The sequence below is a fragment of the Nylanderia fulva genome, unplaced genomic scaffold (genome assembly GCF_048542155.1).
Source record: "Nylanderia fulva isolate GAGA-0341 unplaced genomic scaffold, ASM4854215v1 Scaffold12, whole genome shotgun sequence".
NCBI classification, from domain to species: Eukaryota; Metazoa; Arthropoda; class Insecta; order Hymenoptera; family Formicidae; genus Nylanderia; species Nylanderia fulva.
The window spans coordinates 3,629,280-3,651,597 of record NW_028189409.1 but is presented as its reverse complement, the minus strand read 5'-3'; the positions used below and the strand labels follow the sequence as shown (position 1 = coordinate 3,651,597).

The 22,318-nt window shown below is 33.8% G+C and overlaps 2 protein-coding genes across 10 annotated transcripts in view; one reads left to right on the top strand and one right to left on the bottom strand.

Annotated features, from left to right (window-relative positions):
• Hipk (Homeodomain interacting protein kinase) overlaps positions 1–22,126 on the bottom strand; it is a 108,223-nt gene extending 86,097 nt beyond the window's left edge. Inside the window, 3 exon segments of the mRNA XM_085490345.1 lie at positions 2,933–2,977; positions 3,083–3,303; positions 21,901–22,126. The gene's annotated coding sequence lies outside the window, so the exon portion shown is untranslated.
• LOC114942626 (uncharacterized) lies at positions 10,948–17,526 on the top strand. Of its 9 annotated transcripts, XM_085490340.1 has the most exons (5): positions 10,949–11,216; positions 12,189–12,502; positions 13,430–13,643; positions 16,427–16,562; positions 16,717–17,525. In XM_085490340.1, exons 4-5 carry the CDS (start codon positions 16,440–16,442, stop codon positions 16,939–16,941), a joined length of 348 nt encoding a protein of 115 aa, XP_085346466.1. In that variant the 5' UTR covers positions 10,949–11,216; positions 12,189–12,502; positions 13,430–13,643; positions 16,427–16,439; the 3' UTR covers positions 16,942–17,525. The 9 variants fall into 9 exon arrangements, with proteins under 9 accessions (XP_029173858.1, XP_085346466.1, XP_085346468.1 ...); XM_029318025.2 differs by lacking the exon at positions 13,430–13,643 and having other exon boundaries at positions 10,948–11,216; XM_085490342.1 differs by lacking the exon at positions 12,189–12,502.
• Positions 22,127–22,318: the final 192 nt, after the last annotated feature.

Sequence of the window (22,318 nt, the reverse complement as noted above, 5' to 3'; positions counted from 1 at the left end):
TTGAGAATAAGTTAAGAGTTTCAAGATTGCCTCTCTTAAGCAAGGTTCATTGCCTGATGAAAATGAACGATCGGTCTGCCGGTTTTCGTTTTGGATACATTTTCGATTATTCGTTGAAAGTACGGCACATTGAGATAACGGTCTCAGCGAGCGAGCGAAATGAGAAGAGGAGGAGGCGTTTTAAAATTATCACGAAGACGAAGGAACCGCTCGAGAAAAAAAGGGAACAGTTAGAAATTTGTTGCCAAGCGGGTTAACGTACTTATATGGACTCGTAGCGCTCCATATATATCGCATCCGGTTTACTGACGACTTAAAAAAATTATTACGAAATCACTCTTTATAACTTGAAGTGAACACAATCGTTTAAAATTAAAGTTCACTTAAAAAATATTATAAAAAAATTAACGCTACAGCTAAACCTCAGTCATGCATTTCTAGAGCTAAATCTGCCTTCATAAATTCGTGTAACCAAAGCATCCTACATATTTTTCTCTTTTCTACAGTTATTAAATACTTCGGGCAGTTTAATCCCTTTAATTCTCTGGCGCGCATATGGCACGTTTACTTGATCTCTTTAAATCGATCGACGAGCACGTTTTCGAGTCGCCTCTTGCATCGCCGAATTCGATATAGAGTTTCGCCCCTTTTTCCGGAAATAGACTTCCTTTTTCAAGCCCTCGCTGCCTGGCGCACACCCCAATGTCTTTCTCTCCGGTGTCCTCCTGCAGCCAATGTGTACGCCCTGCGTTATTCTATAAATAAAATCGATGCGCGACGTTCACAGACCTCCTCTCTGACCGTGAGTGCGTGCTCGCACCCGAGTCGAAATCCACAGGGCGGGTGAGTGTCCCGCTTATAAATAGACATACGTAGATGGATTAACCGCGGCGGAATGCAGCTCGGTGCACGACTTCGGTCCCTTTAAAACGTGGAAGAACGATCGTGGTTATTCCGAACTCTCTCTCTGTCGCTGACGAGAAGCTGATGCAGCTTCAGTCGACGCGGTAAACTTGCGAAGACCAGTTCTTTTATCTCGCATAAAATCGGTTTAATAAATCAATATTAATCGCGAATATTTGCATAAAATTTCTGATAGTTGTACAGATCGCGTCGCGTTCCGTGACTTTGCGACTTTATTTATTATAACGACGTTATGTTGACGACAAAGCACAGGTGAGATAAGCATTATACTAGGGCAGTGGAATTTGAATACAGGTCAGATTTTAGAATAATAATTTTCTTTACGTTGTTAAGAACTGTCACTTTTTAAATAAAAAATTGTGTAATATTAATGGTAATTCGAAAAATGATTTTCTCTGTTCAAAATTTATATGAAAAGGAATTAAAAGTGTTTACCATATATTCAAAATTACTCTGCCTAAACTTTTTTATCTAAATAATATCGCGAAATATTTCATGATTCTACAACTATTAACTCTCTATTTAATATACAACTGTAATAACGTATTTATTCTGAATATTAATCTTCACGCAAAAAATCTAGATTTAAAGGGATCAAGTAAACGTATATCATATATGTAAGGTGCTATCATATATATAAGATGAGGGAAACTGCTCGAATAATTTAATAATTACACAGAAAGTAAAATGTATTCGATCTATCGGTTACGTGAATTTGCACACATGTATCTCCAATTGGTCAGGTAATATCTAGAACGACACGACATTTGACATATGTAGATACATCGTGACATATATACGATGTCTCAAATTACACGGACTAATTGCATGTAGCATTCTCTGCGTGATGAAACTAGACATCGGAGCACCGATTTGCGCGCAAAATATAATATATACAGATCCTACGAGATTTTGCGGTCGCTCTCGCATCCAGTAACTCATAACAGAGAGGAGGAAGAGCCGAGAGAAGAAAAAGAGGAAAAAAGGAATACACGTGACTAGCGTTACATACGGGATTTAACAGTGTAACGTTACGTCGTATGCCCTTTCCTGGGCTCCTCGGGTTCGCGACGCGGGTTTTAAATTTCTCCCGAGAAAAGAGGTAATTGTGTGCCAGAGGGTTTTGAATTCCGGGGTCAGGTTGAATGCGCCCACAGACTAATCTTTTATATTATGCCCTTCTCTTCTTGGTATCGAAAACCGTATACATTCAACGGGTGTATCGTCATCGATAGAACAATGCCCGGATTCCATACATGCGTGTTTCGCAATAATCGCGCCGATAAAACGCGTGAGATAAGAGGGGACTTATGTTTCGAACAGATCAGATCATGTTTTAATTCGTAACAGATGGAAGACTTGCTCGAAAACCCGTTTCGATCACGGGAAAATAAAAGTATTTAATCTTCCATAAATTGCATAACATCAAGAATAAATATATAATATTGTTCTTAGAAGTGTTATAAACAGGGTGTCCAGCAGACTCAATAAAAAAAATTCCCTGACTTTTTCAGATTTTTCAAGACCAGAAATTAATTTTTTTCCTGACTTTTTAGTATTATTTTTTCCAAATATATCATTTGCATATATCTATATGATAAATCAAATGATTTATATGATAAATCAAAAACAAAAATTTTAATCAATAATACAATTTGCATTATGTACGATAATCGAAACAAACATGTCACTATAAACTATTTAAATAATCATCTTTTTTATTTATATTATATCAAATTTTTTAGTTTTATCTCTATTAAACACGCTGTAGATGAATCGATTTTTAACACAGAAAATTAGCGTGCTGTGGGAGTCAAGTTTATATTTAATAAAAAATTTCAAATTATTGAGACAAATGTAGAATAATGTGAAAAAATCCAGATAAATAATAAAATTTTCTGACTTTTCCGAGACAATTCCAGATTTATAAAATTCCCTGACAAAGCCCGGTTTTCCAGATTTCCCTGACCGCTAGACACCCTTATAAAATACAAAATTTCTCACTCACCGATACGTGCAACAATAGCGGAGTTGTGATACGCAGCACATTGATCTGAAAAAAAAAATTCAAAATACAAGTTTTGAAAGGCAGAAAACGATCGAATATGTCATGTCATAAACAATGCAATTTCGAAAAAAGTGCTTTTATTTTGCATACCTATAAAAGTTGTCCCGCTGCCTCCCTGGACCTCCTCCTCCTCTCTTGGTCATTCGTAGCACTCACGACACTCGCGAAAATATGAATAATTACGATCACCCGATACTTCACGCGACACTCCCGATACGAAAAATTTTACACGGCACTATATCGACGTACGATGACATTTTACACGATACTCCCACACGACGCGTGAATCGTACTGTGTATTACAATACTACCTGTAACAAATAAAATACATACATATATTAGAATAATGTTATCATAAGCTAAAATTAACAATAAATATCCACGGAAAACAGATTAGGTTAGATTATGTGGACCCTAGCAAGAGATTTTGCATCCAATTTCTAGGAAAATATGTGTTTCGAACAATTATATTATATAGTATAAGTCAGGTATCACATTATGTATACACAATTTTTTCGTTAACTGTTTATTCATTGCTTATTTATTTTATCTGCTTCTACATTAATTAAATTTTTATTATTTATTATTTTACATTAATTGCTTGCGTCAATATATTTAAAGTTGATTTCACAAGCATAAATGTAATATTTAAAAAATAATAAAATAAAATAATATTTTAAAAGATGCGATCTGTAAATTGTGTGCAACTTTTACGCGCTAACATTATCATCACATATATAGTAGCATTGAAATTATTAATGAAGAAATTTAATTAATACAGAATAATAAATAATGAAAAATTGAATTAATGCAAAAGCATCAGCAATAAAAAAGTGATTTGAATAACTAATTTGCAAAAAAGTTTCATTTACTCATATTAAATACACCTTAGCCCTTCAAAAGTGTTTCTCTCGTTACAAATTACGGTAATTATTTAAGGAAACGAACTATTACAAAGATATTGCTGTGCTAATATAATTCAAAGTTATAAGAAGAAGAGGAATAACTCACGTATCATATAATCTTGATCTAGATTGGATATCAAGCATACCCGTTGGTAATAAATGCGAATTCCTTGAATATGTGTAACCGAGTAATTATAAGTAATTAAATGTTATACGCTTTAGTAGGTATACATTGCGCAGTATACTTTCCGTGAATATTCTCGGTTGGTAACAGGAATGATAATTAGCCTTTTGCCGTTTCTCTTATACGCACATAAACACAAATAAAAACGAGGAACGTGAAACAAAATAACAAAAAGTGAGATTTTTTTCTTACTGAAAGCGTAGAAAATCGTTTTTCTTCTCTGCATTTCAAAATTTATCTCTTTTTTTATATCAAATACTAATTTTGAATAATTTTACACATTGCAAATTAAAATATTACGAAAAACAATCGTCTTACACATTCAATATCTTTCTACATACAGTGATCTTTCATATTTCAGACGGTGCGAAGATAAATATTTGACTATCCGAAATAAATGTGCTAAGTATTGCGCTCATGTATCTGTAGAATTCATCAGATGCACGCGACGCTTTCGTTGCCACATTCCTTTCCTCTGACATATTCCATCGTCTCGAACTATTAATTACACAACTAGAATTTCTATCAAATTGTGAATAAAATAAAATTATTTTTCCAAACAAGATTATACTCCTTATAAAATTATTGTTCTCATATTTTTGCAAAATATGAATTTATGGTTTGTGGAAATAAGATATTCTAGAGAGAAAGAGAAATTCCTACGTCAGAAACGAAAGGAAAATCCGAAAACGAAAAAATGCAAAGTTTTGATTTCCTCGACGAAGATACAAAGGATTTACAAAAGAATCGTCGCCCGATGATCTCTTTAGTGCGTGGGACGTACATATATGTATCCACGCGTCACTGACCTTCCGCAAATGAACGTGCGTTGCGCGAACGCAAAACAAATATTAGATTCCGCGGTCGCGTTCGCGCGACCTACGTTGAATCTATTTTCGTCTAGCAGCAAATGAGGCTCTAAGAGGGCGGCGGATTTTTGTAGGTGGTTGTCCCGGTTCGAGGGAAAAAATTGATGAAGTCCGAGATCCTGAATAAAAATGCGCGAGAGGACACCGACCGAACGAGTTCATAAATACTATCAATTTCGTCTAACTGATATATATAAAACGTGTTCCTCTCCAAACAAAGTCACGGACAATATGAGAAATCGAATTTCAAAGTAGATATTTTCGTAGCTCCGAGATCTGCATAATCGATCAATCGAAGAAGAACAAAAAAGTGAAACCGCCAAGAATCACAAGAAGGGAATTTATTCACAAACACTCTTCACGTGATATAGAAATTACGATAACCGCCGTCCGGTAGAATGCAAGTTGCAATTGTATTGCGTGCGGTAACGTTAATTATTAAAGAGTTCCCGAGATAATTAACCGGCTGATAAGGATCGTGAACATCGGAACAAGAGAGCGCCAAGGAAACCACCTTGGCAAACTTACGATAATTTCTTGCTCGCATTCTTGCACGGGACATAAATACCACGAGGTGAGAGACTCTTTAATAAGACTTGTTTACGGAACACGACGTTTCGACAACTGCTAGACTTCCTATCACGATTCGAAAAACAATTTAATTAGGCGTTTAAGTCATTTAAAAAATAATTATGCGAAAAATATAAAATATTAATTATATTCGTCTCAGCTGCAATTTTTTAATTCATCCAAAGATTATCTTTTCAATGTAACAAAGCGTATAATTTGTGTCTTTTATTTTTTTCTTTTCTTTATATTTTACCAATTCGAAGAACCAAAGCCTTTATTAACGCCAAGACCAGTACTGATTTGTTTTTTCCAAGCATTCCGTGGTTTCTTTATCTATCCCGTAATCTCCCTTCGCGCACTTATAAATGGCTGTAGCTTGCAGCGGAGATTGGCCGCATGTGAGACCGCTTTGACTTTTCTCTCGTGTTCTCTCCTTCGCCCCTATAGAAACGTCTGCCGGATGAAAATATCCGACAGGAAATATTCCCGCTGGATCGGAGGGTTGCTTTTTTTATACCGATTCAAACCACAGGAGAAAGCACGAAGGGGCGACACCGCAGGCTAACTTTGAATCTGAGCAGTCTCTGATATTAATGGGGAGATTCGTTAAATGCATGCACCCTTCGTAAAGAAGACTGCCATATGACTTCTCGAGTGCTTTCTTTGGGGCCAGATCCGCCGGACATTTCACGCCAGATACACATATTTTTTAATAAAAAAAATGTCACTCGCATATTTGTTTATATTTTTCATTGTCTTTCATTTTTTGAGACTATTATTCAACACTTTTTCAAGATACTATGCAGGAATCACGGATCGTTAACACGACTTAACGCGTTACTATCCCGTAACGATTTTCCAGGGAGGAATCAAAGACTCGCTTCCTATATAAGTATATATATATGTATCTTTAATAGCAACCTATCCCTCGCCGCGAGTCTTTTCGAGTAGAGCGTGACCGGGGGTGATTTCTTTTCGCGAAGAATATATTTCAAGGTCCGTGAATTTATGCAGGAAGCGACAGTTGGCGCGAAAGATTTTAGCATATGTCGGATCCGTGGAAGGCGCAACACGTGCATCATCGTTCAGAAATGAATGAATATGCATCCCATTCATAAGAATTGCTCGAGGTTCGTTGCCTGTCAAAGCAGGAGGGCATTGCCTGATTCTTTCGACGTCGAAATTAAGGCACGTGATTTTGGACAGAAACGGAACATCCGGATGTTGAACAAAATGCTCGCCAAAAAAAACCATAATTATAGGAACCACGCGGAAAAATTCAAATTAAAAATTTTAATATTAAATATGAAAATTTTTAATATTTTATGTTCGTCAGGAGAGAAGAAGAATAAATATTACTGCTTCGATAGAATGCGAAACGAATGTGATCGCGTGCTATCGAGCAAATCTGAAATGCATTAGCGATAGGTTAATAACGTCGGCATTCAAGTGTGCGAGCGCATGCAATTTTTACGACCCGAGATAAGAAATGAAGTCAAGAACGCGTGCAAGGTAAAATAGCTTTTGATAACATTATTGACTGCCGCGCAATCTTTCCTTAATGAATATTGTGTTAATTGATATTATGTATATTATTATTCTTTCCAGATCAAAACAAAACCTCTTATACAGATAAATGTCATACAATTTCACAATAAAATTAAATTTTCTTTCAATACAAAATTATTAATATACACGAAATATGAAGAAATGATAAAATTATGACAAAACTTTTATTTGTTTAAATTAAAAAAAAATTTTAAATACGTTTTATGATAAAATTAACATTTTATTGTCGACAAAGGAAAAAACTTTCTTTTGAAAATACGATAAAATAATTTAAGCAAGAACTGAATTGTAATAAAAAAAAAAATACAAATAATAAATAATAAGAATATATTAAAATTGACTTAAACATTGTCTAAACATATATCACGATGCATCTTATTGTGAAAAAGTAAGGCATAAGAGTCTCATTTAATTTTCCAAACAAGTTAACAGTTGCTAGGCGGATCATGCAAAGTTCCATCGCATTAGATTAACTCCTATCTAGAATAGCATCGGAAATCTTTTCTCGCGTTAAGAGATGCAAATGACTTCTTCGCCACGAGGGGACTGTCCGGCAGAAATTTCTTTGGAGAGCTAAGGGTCCGTCCGTTTGCCCGGTAACTCAAGCGGAATAATTACTGGGCATATAGGCATTCCAGTCAAACCCTCTCTGTTCTTTCAGTCGATTTCTTGGCGAGCAGGGATGAGTGAATTTATACTCGGGGGAATCTTCTTTTGCACAGGTGTCGAGGCGCAGAACGAAAGAACAGCGTTACGCGCGGCTGCGCAAGTCGGATTTTTCGAATCTTGCCCATGTTAATGATTCTTTTTAAATTTCTAATCAACTCTTTGCATTCTGATTTTATTTATCAACAAAGCAAATTTCAATTTTAAAAAGGAGACCATTTTTACCATCTTTCTAAATTTAATATTTTTGCAAAAATTTCACATGTGAGAAGAATAAAAAATTATTTTATAATACTAAAAAAGACACGTTATATTATTAAAAAAATATGAGACATTTCAACCGTTGCACAATGATCAATAACGGTAATAAATATTACAATTCCGCACAGCTCTCGTCGTGTGTACATTTGCACAATAATGAAAAGAATATTCGCAATATTATCACGCAGAAACTCGAAAGTGTCGCAAGGAAAAGAGAAACAATAAAGGCAGCAGAGACGTGCCAACCTCGATATATCGCATACTCGGCTGAAACGAGCTGTCAAATTTGCACGTAAAGTCAGGTCAATAACAGTGGACCGATTGCGTTGGTTTTTAAGCAAATCTTTCTATTCGTGATAGATTGAAGGTATAACATTTTGATCGATCAGCAGTGATTCACATTGTTGATATTAAATACATTAAAATTTATTTCTAATTAACTAGACAATTATGTTCATTATGTCATCATTATGTGTAATATGTTATATCTATTTTTTATCGCGTTTCCTTTTGTCATTTAATATTATAAGGTTATGTAATTACATCATCGCGACAATTAAATTCTAAATTTCCGGAATTGTGACTGATTGATTGTGAGTGTGGCAGAAAAAAAGAGAGAAGAAACTACGAATTCGGGATCAACCATCGGTAATTTCACAGAGAATACTTTTGCTCGTGACGAAGTATCGTGGATCTTTTCCGGTAAAATGGGAGAGTCGCGTCGTGCATTTGAAATAATCATGCGTTTTGTTCAACTGTGAAAGAGAGAACATTCCTATGTCATTTCTTGTCAGTGACAAGTTAAAAGCAAGTCGGAGATGGGGGACAAAGTAACCGGGCGCGAAAAACGTTCCGCCGTTTGACGTTCGAGGTGCGGGCTTATTCGAGAAAAAAAAACTTACGTGCGATTTTAGTTGCTCGTGTTTTCTCAACCGCAGTCACGATACGGAACACCGCCTTCGAAACGGTACGAAACGGCGGTTGCCCCCGGGGCCGTTAAAGAGGTCGTCGCCGGCCGAGCCCAAGGAAACGAGAAAGAATCGAAGAACGTTTCTAAAGTTGCGACTTGGAGACGCGATTGTACGAGCGTAACCACGTACATGCGCGTGAGAAGTGCGTTCCTTACCGTCGCACTTCCCTTCATTGTGCTACTTACATATCCCGTAAAAAAATATTTTTAAAAGCACAGGAATTAAATCTTATATCGAAAAATACTAATAATATATATTATATACTATATATTTTTTTGTAATTAATATATCAATAATTTTTTAGCAATTCAAAATTATCGAGAGCGAAAAAAGAGGGAAGAAAAAAGAGATTTATATATATATATAAATAGTTTTGAATCTTTAAAAGAATTATGTTGATGTATTTAATTATAAAAATTATATATATATATATATGTGTGTGTGTGTGTGTGTAAATTTGCAATAAACTAATGATATATATAATACAATTTATATCACCAATTATATATCATTATCAAAGTATCAATTATCATAACGTATTGCGATATATTAGTATGATACTGATATGATAATGATATTGATATGACAGTATGATACTGATATGATAATGATATTGATACTGAATATTATATTATAAATATAAATTTATATAATGTGATTGAAGTTTGGAGCGTTCTTGGAGCGAAAATTAATAATTTGTTAACAACCAGGATTATAAAAAATGCTTCTAATTATATCAAAAACATTAAATTTATGCAAAAAAGCATTATTGATGTACAAATATAATAACTCCCATTAAGAAACATCGAAATTATCATACATATGAGTACATAAAATTAAGCACGGTCGTTTCTATGTTTGGTACCATAAATTATTAGCATGTTGGCATTCCTTGGAACCCCCTATGATAGAAAAAAAATAATTTGTCCAAAAATAATCTCCGAAAGAGTTCCGTTTAACAAGATATTTACATATATATATGTATTAATTCTGGTTGTTATTAACAAATTTTTAATTTTTGCTCCAAGAACGCTTCAAACTTCAATCATATATTTATATATACGTATATATAAATTTTTGTAATTCGTATTTCAATAATCTTTTAAAGATTTAAAAATATTTTGGAGCGATACTATTTTTAAATTTTTATCTCTTCAAATAAAAAAATATCAGCGTTATGTTATAAATAAAATATTTACAAATAAGCTAAAACACGCGGATGGTATATTAATTTAATTGGCAACTACTCATTTTGTTTTGATCAAGTTGCGCAGAAAGGTCAATTGTCACGAAGCGCAACGCAGTTTTCTCTCAGTTACGCATCTTATCGCGAACTGCGTTTCAATATGATACAATTAGAGCCAGAACGCGATTTTCGCGTTGTGTTCAATTGATATATACGTATCAATTTTTTTTACGAGCCGATATATAGAGCGATCGCGTTACTCTGTTTCGTTGATCGTAAATGCAATCTGTCAGATGCTTCTCAGAAAATTGCATTTGAAAATTGCGGCTATGAACTTGAGCCGATAACAGCAGCGCTATTTAATTAAAGTGTTATCGTTATGACATCGTGAGACTCATCACGGACATATATCGTTAATTACGTTCCATTTCGCTCAGATAGATTCTACGAAGAGAGATACATGTTAGTATACGGAACGGAAATGCACGGAGTGATAATTTCCACTCGGAGGTGGTCTAATGCTAGTTTCCTGCTAATCCTCATCCCCTCCTTTGTCTCGCGAGTGCATTCCCTCTCTTTCTATATCACTGACATAGAAGTGATATAGAAAGAGGAAATGTACCGGAGGACGTTTCCGAACGCAACCTTGATCGCTCTCGCAAGACAAAGAAGAGGATGAGGATTAGCAGGAAACTCGCGTTGGATCACCTCCGAGTGGAAATTATCACTCCGTGCATTTCGCGAAACGTTCGCGGATATTTAGACGGAAGGATATCTATCCGTCCATCAATTCATACAAATTCCGCCTCGCGGGATGAACGACCGCGCGAATAAAACGTGCGGTTAACGGGTTGTTGTTAACGCGCATGCGTGCCGTTCGCACTGTCGTGCTTCTCGTATGGCTATTCGTACGCGAAGTCTAACGCGAATCTAGGCTAGTGCAACTGCGAGATGCAGCGGTGCAGTCTTACCTTGGGATTAGTCGCATCCCGACTTTCGCGAACGATATAACGCGCTCTCCGTCGTTCGACAAGATAACAAAGGTAGATATAGATATTGTTGTGGAGAAAACGGATATTACATCTCAGGTCATCTCTTTATTTTGGGGTTAGCAAATGGAGTAAGTTGCAACTGATTTGCCGAAAAATATGAAAAATAACCCATGTGGAAATTGTGTTAAGGCTTTGATAAGGTTAATTTTTTCTAACCTTATTAGGGTAATGTGAAAGCCCAATAAAAACCCTTTAAGGTCGATCACGCTTTTCCATCGAGGACCCTTAAAGGTTAAGTAATCAGGGCCTTGATGGTTGCCTTATGAAATCCTTTATATTACTCTAAGATGGCCCTATAATTTCCAGGAATGTACCGGCTTTTTTGGGATGTGTGTAAAAGTAATACAAATGCAATTTAATTTATTTATCAATCTATATATTATATATAATATATAAATCGATAAAATTACAAACTTATAGTTATTGCGTCATTCACACGTACACAATTACAAACTTTTTATAATTAATGCTGTATATCTCGCTATTTATTCATCAAATATATATAGGTATATCAGATAGATATATGTCTTTATGCTATTAGGGATTTTCATATTACTTCCAGATTAGGTCCCAGTAGCCCTTAAAGGCCCCGACATTTTTTAAGGTTCCCCTAACAATTTTCCACATGGGTAATTTGCCGAAAAATATGAAAAATAAGTTAAATCTTTTTGACAGGTCATTCGATTCTGATTTTTATATTAAAAAGTAGGTGCTTAAAAAAATGTTTAACATGTTAAAAAAAATTGATCGTTTTAGAATAAGTCGGCAAAATGCGTTAACGAGTTCATATTAATTTAGAATCATTTTAAAATAATATTAAAAAAATGTTTTCTATTAATTATTCAATTATCTGAAAAATCTGTGATTCGAGCATGAGTTTTCTAATAAGTTCGATGAATCGGCATAATATTATCTATCATTGAGACTTCGTACGCGAATGCGCACTGACAATTCTCGTTGCAGAATGTGCGCGCGCATCAAACTACCCCACTGAATTGTACACCCCCAACGAAAACATGTTTATCGATCGGGTGTAAGCTGCACGAACTGGCGACCGATGACAAAGTCGACGTTAAACGGAAAGACGAGACGCACGTGCTAAGACGAGATAAATAAGATAAACGCGTGCAATTATCAAGTGCAACAAAAGTGATCTCGATTGAGTTTGCTTGCATGTGTAATTAATACCAGATACCTGTTATCGTTCGTATACACATATATATACACGCACACGCGCATACATTCGTGAGAAACCGGATGAAGGACACTCCGAAGCAGTGAGTTGACGAATGTTCAAACTAATTGAATTTATTTTAACGGATGTGGCATAATTTCCTTCGTTTTTTAATTACTTCTGCAATCCATACATGGAGAAACTTTTATATGAAAAATACATTTCTTTTTACATTTATTGTAAAACTGGAATATAACAATATTTGCAAATTATGTATTTGTTTTTGCACCTCAAAATATTTGAATAATTAAAATCCTCCTTTGTAAAATATAATACCTATACCTATATATTATTGAATAAAACTACCGTAATTTCTCTATGTTCCATATATAGTAATTTTTACTATAACATTTTCTCCATGTACTCTTTTCTCTTTCTTTCAATAAATATAGATTTTGTTGTTGTTAACGCTTTGCTACAGCTTCAGGACAATATTAACAAAAGCATAACGTGAAAATGTGAAAAATAAAACTTGCAAAAATTATGATAAAATTATAATACACATATTAACCGTAGTACTTGTCATATATAAAATTTTTTACATTGTACGCATTTCTTTTCGATTATAAAATTTCCGATCTCTCTATTTAAAATAGATTGTTATTGAATGTAATTTGGTAAAATGTTATATTTGTATCTCACGTAATAATGGAGAATACAATGAAAGAGAGAAATTAAATGTATATAATCCAATATATTTGTCGAATGTATTTAGGAATAGTTGAATAAGTAAGTAGGTCAGAGAAAGGCGTGCACCTCCGTGTAAACCCGTACTACCTGTTTGATAGACTATAGGCATATAAGTGGAATGTGCGAGGAAACAATGTGCGAGGAACTATTTAAATATGACACATTGTAAGAACTCTAATTATAGGGACAATAATTATAGGATAATTATAGATTAAATTATAGAATAATTACAGGAACTTATTATATAATAAAAGACAATTTTTTTCTTATTTGTTTAAAGGAAATGAAAAACTAGCTATGCAAGGAAAATAAATAATTTCATGCTTTGTTAAATCTGTACGAGATATCATTTCAAACGAGGTTCCAGTTAGGTCTGGACAGACATATGTACAGTGCTCTGAATAAATCGCTGTTGTCAACTTTAGACGACCAAATAAACGGTGCGCGCAATTTATGCCAGCAATAAATCCGCGATAATTGGATGATCGTTAAAGGTATATAGCAGTCGCAGAAACAAAATACCATTCTCGGACAATTGCGATTTTCGAGTTAATACGGCACGACAATATATTATGTCGAAAATCGGATGATCGCGAACCCGGCATGAGGCCATTCGAGTGATTTCAACAATGTGTACTCGTTTTTGTTTGTCCCTCTCTCTGTCTCTCTTTCTCTTTTATGCAAGTCATCTTGCACCTTGAGTCGTGGACCGCGCAGCATCCATTTATCTTCTGGATCCGCGTAAGTGTGGCCGAAATGTCGAGAGAAGAAACCACGTACTACATTTGAGTACATTAACCCGCCCGGTGTGTGCAGGAGATGCACAGTATTGCGTTCTTTTTCTCTGACATCGTATACTTAATCGACGGAATTAATACACTTAACTGTATCATCTGCGCCAAAATGCACCATAGTAATTACGCGAATAACGCGAAATCCGCTTGTTAATACCTTCGGCGAAAACCGGGCCCGATCAAACCAGTTTATGTTAAACAACGCGTGTAAAAAGCGAGATTCAATTCGTGATCATTAAAGGACGAAATATATAAGAGAAAAAAAGTCTTATCTTTGATTCTGATGTAATTTTGAGAATCTTTATTTAATTCTTATTGGCTTCAGAGGAGATGCTCATTAAGAGAGGAAGAGAGAGAGAGAAAATGCGTGCCGATTAAAGTAGAACTATCAAAATTATCTTTTGTACGATGCAAAGGTAATTAAGGATATATAATGTGCATTTCTTAATGTTTTAATGCATTATAAATGTTTGTATGTACAATGTAGTCCACGGATTTTTAATTATAGTAAATACCTAATTCATGAATAATTAGAAAAATTTATTTTTAAAAATGGTCTACTATATACATTGAAAACTATTCATTATAAAACTCTACAAGTTTGTGATGCATAATTTTCATTTTTTTCTAAATATAAATTTAAAATAATTTAAGAATAAAATCTTCATATTATAATATTAAATTATACACCGAAAAAATTGTATTCTAAGTATCGTGAGGATCCTCTTAATTTAAGAAATTCCTCTAAATTTTAGTATATTTTTTTCTAAAAAATAAGAATAAATTAAAAATATCATCTTAAATTAAGAGGATCCTCTTGGTGCTTAGAATACAATTTTTTCGATCTGATCGATTCGATGATATCAAAAAAACTTTCAAGTGTACATACGAAAGTAACAGCTTTCGGTATGTGCCCGCAATTGTGTATGCCGGAAGTATAATGCATTCCAATACATCCGTCCAACGGCATATTGCCCGACAGTGCTGATAGTTTCTCTCTCTCTCTCTCTCTCTAGTCTCTCTTTTCTCCTTCTTTTACCGTTTGTACACATAGATAGAATCTCACCTCACGTCAAGGCTCACTCTTGATGCGCATGCCTTATTTACACAACGTGTATCATAACCATAACTCGTCGCGTATTGGTTTGATTAATAGTATACTGTTATTATTATGCAAAGAATTTTCCTGGTAGATAGTCAGCTTTACGCAGAAGAATATTAAAAAGTGTCTGGTTGTATGTGGCATGTAGGAAATAACTCTTGAAATTATTAACAAGCAAAATAAAAATACACTGTAATCATAACTGAAATTATGACAACATTCTTTTTTGATATTCTGAAGTATGCTTTCATCGCCTACGACCTACGAAATAAACACGATCATATAATAATTGTGTTTCTAAACATATCCTTCTAGATATTTGAAGAAGTTTATCAATAAATTTATTTGTTCCATCCAACGGTAGAAATATTTAACCAGTAGTTTCGTATTCAATTAAACTAATCGTTTTGCTAGAGAATAGGTAAGCTCTGATTGATAAATTTTTCTAAAAGTTTTTCTAAAAAATTTCTTTGACAATTTCAAGTAATTGATACAAAATTGTATACAAAAATATTATATTTACAATTAATTTTCTTGTATTAATTATAAATAATAAAATATATAAACAAATAATGTATTATATAAAATAAAATATTTCTTTTAATATTTTACATTATACAGGATGTTATAAAAGTACCGGAACAGCAGAATAACTCGAAAAATATGAGTCCTAGAAAAAATGTTAAGTACTGGGCTTTTAACATTTTTTCCTGGCTATCTGACATTCAGATGATAAAAGCCCAGTACTTAACATTTTTTCTAGGACTCATATTTTTCGAGTTATTCTGCTGTTCCGGTACTTTTATAACACCCTGTATATAGAAATAATACATTTTTTAAGATTAATAATGCATTGTATAAAAATAATATAACAACTATTCATTCTAATTTTACATTGTACCTACGTTCGGTGCGGTTCAAAAAAATATAAAAAAAGACAAAATCAATTTATATATCAATTTTTCAACTCTGTTTATACGATTAATTTGTTTATATCTGGTAAACCATTTGGTTTATATTTTGGTAGATCAAGACTCAAGTTTGTGTAAGATCTGCTATCTTCATATATACAAAAGTTTTTTACATAAATAATTCGCAAATAAATCGTTCGGGATAAATAATTCGCACAGTTTTATATATATATAGACTAATATAAAAAAATATATTTCTATAATAATTATAAAAAAACTATAGTTACTAATATATTCCTTTTACTTTCTTTCCCATTTTTATAAAAAAATATTTCTTAATTCTTGTCTTTTTATATAAAAAACTTTGAGAAAGAGAGAAAAAGAGAAAGTTTTAAAATATTTAAATAAGTATATAAGAATAAATTTTTGCGTAAACATTTTTTTTATATTAAAATTTAATTTTCTTTTAGGGCCGAGCTGATAATGGATGAACGTGTCAAACCATCAATTCAAAGTGTGCGTAGAAGACTTTTTGTCGAACAGGATGGCGAGGAAGAGAACGTTTGCAATCATATTAGAGAGGACAGTCAACGAAAAGCAGAAGAAGTAAGTAAGAAATAAATGATTTTTCTCCAATAAGTTAAATTCAAGCAATTATTTATTAAAATTCGTTCTCATCTATTGACTAATTACCCATATCTCGATAAAGTAATTCTATGTACAAGTGTTTTGAAATTTTAATATTTGTTTTGATACGTAGGACATGAAGAAATGGAACTTTGATTTTAAGCGTGGAGTGCCACTACCTGGTCGTTACGAATGGATAAAATTAGACGAACACGGAAACGAAATTTCTGATTCCACAAATTTAGTTAACGAAGAACAGAGTCAGAATGAGCAGACAGAGCAGATAGAACAAAGAGAAATAAATGCAAGGAGAAACGACGAACCGGCGGACGAAACTGCGACTTACGAAAACTCGTAATATTATATTCGATACAGTGGATAGTAGTAAAGATTTTTTATTTTTAGCAGTAACGAGAGACAGAAATTGCTCTTCGTGCAAAAATCTATAAATGTTAAATTTCAAAATGTGATTTATCTTCATGAATGATAAAAATTATTTGTAAATTTCTACTCAAACATTTCGAGTAAAATTAGATAGATTTTTATACAAATAGCGTAAAAATGGGCCAATATAAAGTAATCCTAAACAAATGTGATAAGATTACATTCTCGAATTGATTATTTATTAATTAAACTGACTTATTAATCAGTTTATAAAGTCTAGTCAGAGAAGACATAATGAGTCAAAACTTGTCTTGAAGAAATCAAAGCAAAATTTGTTTTAATTAGTGAATTTTATTAATATCTGAAAAAAAGACTAAATCATGATATCTGTTTTAAATTAACTCAATTATAATTCAATTAATACTAATGTTAAAGCATTGCCATGTAACTTTATTTAATTTAATATTTATACGGAAATGAACGTGCAATACACGTAATTATACTCAATTGATATTTATAACTCGCGATAAATAATTCGCACAGTTTTATATATATAGATTAATGTACAAAATATATTTCTATAATATTTATAAAAAAAACTGTAGTTTAATATATTCCTTTTACTTTCTTCCCCATTTTTATAGACATATATGCTTAATTCTGCTCTTTTCATAAAAGTAAAGAATACTGCATACTTAAAGTTTACGACATTCGTATTTACTACAGCTCATTATACGTAATTATGCGCAATCTATTATATATTACGTCAAAACATCTGTCTACAATGGATGTGTATTCTGTAACGTTTATCGCTAGGCGAATATTTTAATCTTTACAATTGCAGAAATCATGATTCTGCAGAATAATTTTTTATAACATTTAATAAACTTAATCATGTAAAATTGTAATAGTAATTTTTTTAATACATAATAAATTAAATTACAAATTTTTTAAAATAAAAGTATAAATATTATCAAAACGTATTTAATTCAAAAAATGATCACAAACACATTATACAGATAAACGTCACAGAATTTTACAACCGCGAAATATCATCTTTCATTGATCATCTTGGTAAAATATTCTTGCTCTGAAGGAGATACCACAAGTATCATGATTTCATCGAATTAAATCCGGAGTATTCGTTATGAGAAGGCGCGAGAGAGTTGCACCTGGCATCGCTTCTTTAAGAAATGCTTTTTTTCGCGCTGCTGCCATGGAAGCTGGACACGACGGACCAGCCAGAAATTGCACTTCCGTTCTGCGAATTCCCACGGAAGTGGGCACAATCGCGACGACGACAAAGGATATTGCTGTACGACGAATACCACACACATTGTTCTGACCAAGCATTGAGAATCCTTCCGATAAAGAACCTTCCGCGAATGCAAACGGATAATAATGTCAGACTCTCAAAACAAGAAGCCCTCGTTCTTCGAAGATGTGTATGTGTATGCGTATTTATCAAATGTATTTTTAGATTAAATATGAAACTACAAATTTTTATTAAAATAAAATCTCGAATTGAGATTTATTTAATTACTTGCATCAAGTAAAAATTTATGCTCTATTTACGATTAATCTATTCCAATCAAAAATTATTAATTAGTTTCCTCGAATAATGCATTATTATTCGTGTCTGGATCTCTCTAGCCCATTGAAATTTAAATATAAAACGTTTCCACAAATAACAAATTAAAGCTAATCGAGATTCAAATTATCTCCGATTCTTTAATAATTTTAATATTTTGATTTATATAGCGTTTGTGCAGAAACTGATCGTTTTATCCCTATTTGACATGAGATTTTGATTGCACGAGATACCGATACGTCTCTCGAAGAGAAGCAGACCTCTTCTGCGAAACAGTGCATATCCGTTCTCAACCTCGATCTCGATCCACCACCACCTTGAGCTTGATAAAAGTGATTTATCGCGAATGTGCACAGCTTTGTCCCCATTACGCTCTAGCACGCGATGAGATAACACGCGGCGGTCTCAGGGTAAGCCCGGCTTTGATAGCAAAATGATGAAACAGGTGACTCTTTCGCTGGCAAACACGCGACGCAGATGCGACCGTGCGTCTTCCGGTCGTGCGCCTCGCCCGCGAATAAATGCCAACTTCCTTTTTGGAAATAATCTGACCGTTTCGAAAATACAAGCTCAATAATTTCGTGACGCCATAAAGATGTTTCTTTTTTTTTTAATTGTAATTATTGTGCAACGATACGTGCAATTTTTTAAGACTGCATAAATAAAAGTTCTGCACTGAAAAAATGTATTAACTTGACTAAATCTTTCAACTAAATTACTATTTTGTTAATTGAACATATATTAGTATTTAAGTCAAATATATATGTTTTGTTAGATTTAATGTTATATTTAATTTAAATATATTTTTAGTTGAAAAATTTAATCAAGTTAGCAAATTTTTTTTCCAGTGTGTCAATCTTCATATAATGTATCTGCAATAATATATGCGGCGGTAGACTTTTTTAAATAATATTTCATCAATTGTATTGAGAGAAAAGAGTAAATTTGATACGAAAAATATCATAGATGAACTTGTCGATAATATTTTGTAACAAATATCGCAGAAAGGAAATAGATAGAGCCTTCGCTTTATATTGTGGGTTACAAAGCTCAACCAGATGCAACCAGACACCTCGCTGAAATGCACTCCTGCGGTGGACAATGAAAAAGAGACCGGTGGGTTCCTCTTTCTCTCTGCCAGAAGCAGAAAGAATTGTTTTACGTGAACTCGTTCGCTCTCGTCTCCCCTCATTGAAATGCATCCGGTACTCCACCCCTCACCACTTCCTGGATGCTGCGTGGGATTTTCGTTTCCCAGAGAGCGTAACGCGCTGCATCGACGCCAGGTTTTCTCTTACGATATGTCATGCGTGTATGTGAAAACAATTTGCGCCATTTTTAACCCATTTTTAAATATATAAAATATGCTAACCGTACTTTACCAACTTTTATAAATTTTTACAACTATATATATAATTAATAATCTGCGATTTAATTATTCATCTGAGCTGTGATTCGCGTGGAAGAGGATGGATATTCGAAATACCCGCGCCATGTTATGGCGGCGTGCAAATCGAACCGACGCACACAACGCGATTAAAAGAGAGAGAAAGAGAAAGAGAGAGAATGCCGCGTGGCAAACTCTCTCTCCAATTGGTCTCTGGGATCGTTTATCTACGCTTCGCTCGCCGCGAGTTGCCGTCGACGACGATGTTGTTATTTCCCGTAGGTCGTCCCCTCGCGTGTGCCGCGTGCGGAGACGAGCACAACGGAGTAAATTGACAATTATCAATGAAAAAAGGTCTCGATTCGTCCCGTTGATTTTGTGTCATCGTACTCAGCCGCGCGGCTCTCGTGCGTAAAATTGAACGAAGAGTCGCGCGTCACGTCGCGAAAAATCTTGGAAATCTTAGAGTTACATTTTATGAATGAAAACTTTCAAATCTCTTCGTTCAGAATTATTCCTACACTTCAGATTAGTCTGAAGAATCATTCTACATTTTCATCTGCGCGAATATTAGACTTTCGATCGATGTAAAAATACCTTCAAACTTAAATCGAACATGTAAATTATTCAACTGCAACCGCGAATATATTAATATATTAATATCAGTAAATTCAATAAATTCGTATGAATATAACAACATATTAAAAATTGCACATTTTATTTTTTTCGTGAAGCCTGGAGCAGAAATTTTGCTTGCGTATATTTTCTATTGTTGCCTCCCTCGAGATATAAAAAAAATGTTTAAATATATTAAATATATCAAATACACAGAGAACATTTTCTCCTAAAATTTACCTTGAAAATCAAGGTAATCGTGGGACAATATGGTATTAAATAAAGAATTTTATTTAAAAGTTTCTCTGATTATAACATATTTACCATAATAAAAAATATTAATATCTGTCACAATAAGATATAAAATTAATCGAACATATTTCTTTCATTATTTCTTATTGTGGTAGATATAATTATTTTTTATTATGGTAAATATTAATCAGAAAAACTTTTATAAATTCTTATAGTAAATTTTGCTATATATATTTACCATAATAAAAAATATTAATATCTATCACAATAAGATATAAAATTAATCAAACATATTTCTTTCATTATTTCTTATTGTGGTAGATATAAATATTTTTTATTATGGTAAATATTAATCAGAGAAACTTTTATAAATTCTTATAGTAAATTTTGCTATACTATATACATATTAATATTTTTTATTGTGTAAATATTAATCGAAGAAGCTCTTATAAAATTCTTCCAATATCATATTGTCCTACAATTACTATAATACTTGGAGTAAATTTTTTGGAAAAATTCAAAGAGAAAATTCTTTATATTAAAATATATTAAATACATTAAAAAAAATAAGCTAACGTTTCCCTTTTTTTTGAATTAACTTCTCAATAATTTTCGATTTACGTAAGAGTCTCTCTCTTTCTATCGCGTTGCATAAAATGTCAGCGATAATCCGAGCGGTATGTAAATAAGTTTACGGTGCATAACGCGTCGCATTTCGCGTGCAAACATGAAAATCCACCGAATATACGCATGCGATAAGATTACTCACGTTGTTTTGGAAAGACTGGACCTATTTATTTCTCGCGCGTCTCCTGCAGCACCCCCTCTTCCACCCCCTTGCCATTAACGCATCGTTCTCTTTCTCTTTTCGCGGTTGCTATCCGTGAACGCGTGAAGGACAATTAAAGCGACGAATTAAGGTCACAATTAAATTAATTTAACGATGTATGCTCTCGATCCCGATCTCGTTATAATCACGCCGTGTATACAGTAACAAATTCTCCCTCATAAGAATGAAATATAATTGCAATAATCAAGAACTAAATTAAATATTCATATATATACATCGGTATGTGCTTTATTCCTACCGTATAATCCTTATAGGAATCTCCGAGAGACGGACACTTCAAATGTCGTCCCTCGAGTCCGAAACCTGGAATATTGGAGCACGTCCAGGGAGGTTGCGATTGGCATTCTCGGTCTTTCTCTCTTCCCCCTTGCCACTTCTTCCCCATAAACGCAGGGATACCGATAACTGTACAATCTTTCCGCACACACACACACGAACGCGACACGCACTCCGAGTCCGAAAGCCGGGACGTCACGTCGAGGGGACTATACAGTGCGAACGGCGGTTATTTCGTTTCTCCGCTCGTCGCGTGATTGGTCCCGAGTCAGACGAAGGGGTCGCGCGGGAGCCGCTCGGCCGAGTCGAGCCGAGGGGTGACGAAGACGGCCGAGCTCTCGCGGGCGACTCGAGTCGCTCGCACTCGCGGAGGTACGCTT

Excerpts from the sequence above, each read along its gene's own strand:
- LOC114942626 (XM_029318025.2), top strand. The coding sequence starts at position 12,483 with ATGAAGGACACTCCGAAGCA. Across the intron at positions 12,503-16,426 it reads ATGAAGGACACTCCGAAGCA|GGCCGAGCTGATAATGGATG; the intron begins GTGAGTTGACGA and ends ATTTTCTTTTAG. Across the intron at positions 16,563-16,716 it reads GTCAACGAAAAGCAGAAGAA|GACATGAAGAAATGGAACTT; the intron begins GTAAGTAAGAAA and ends TTTGATACGTAG.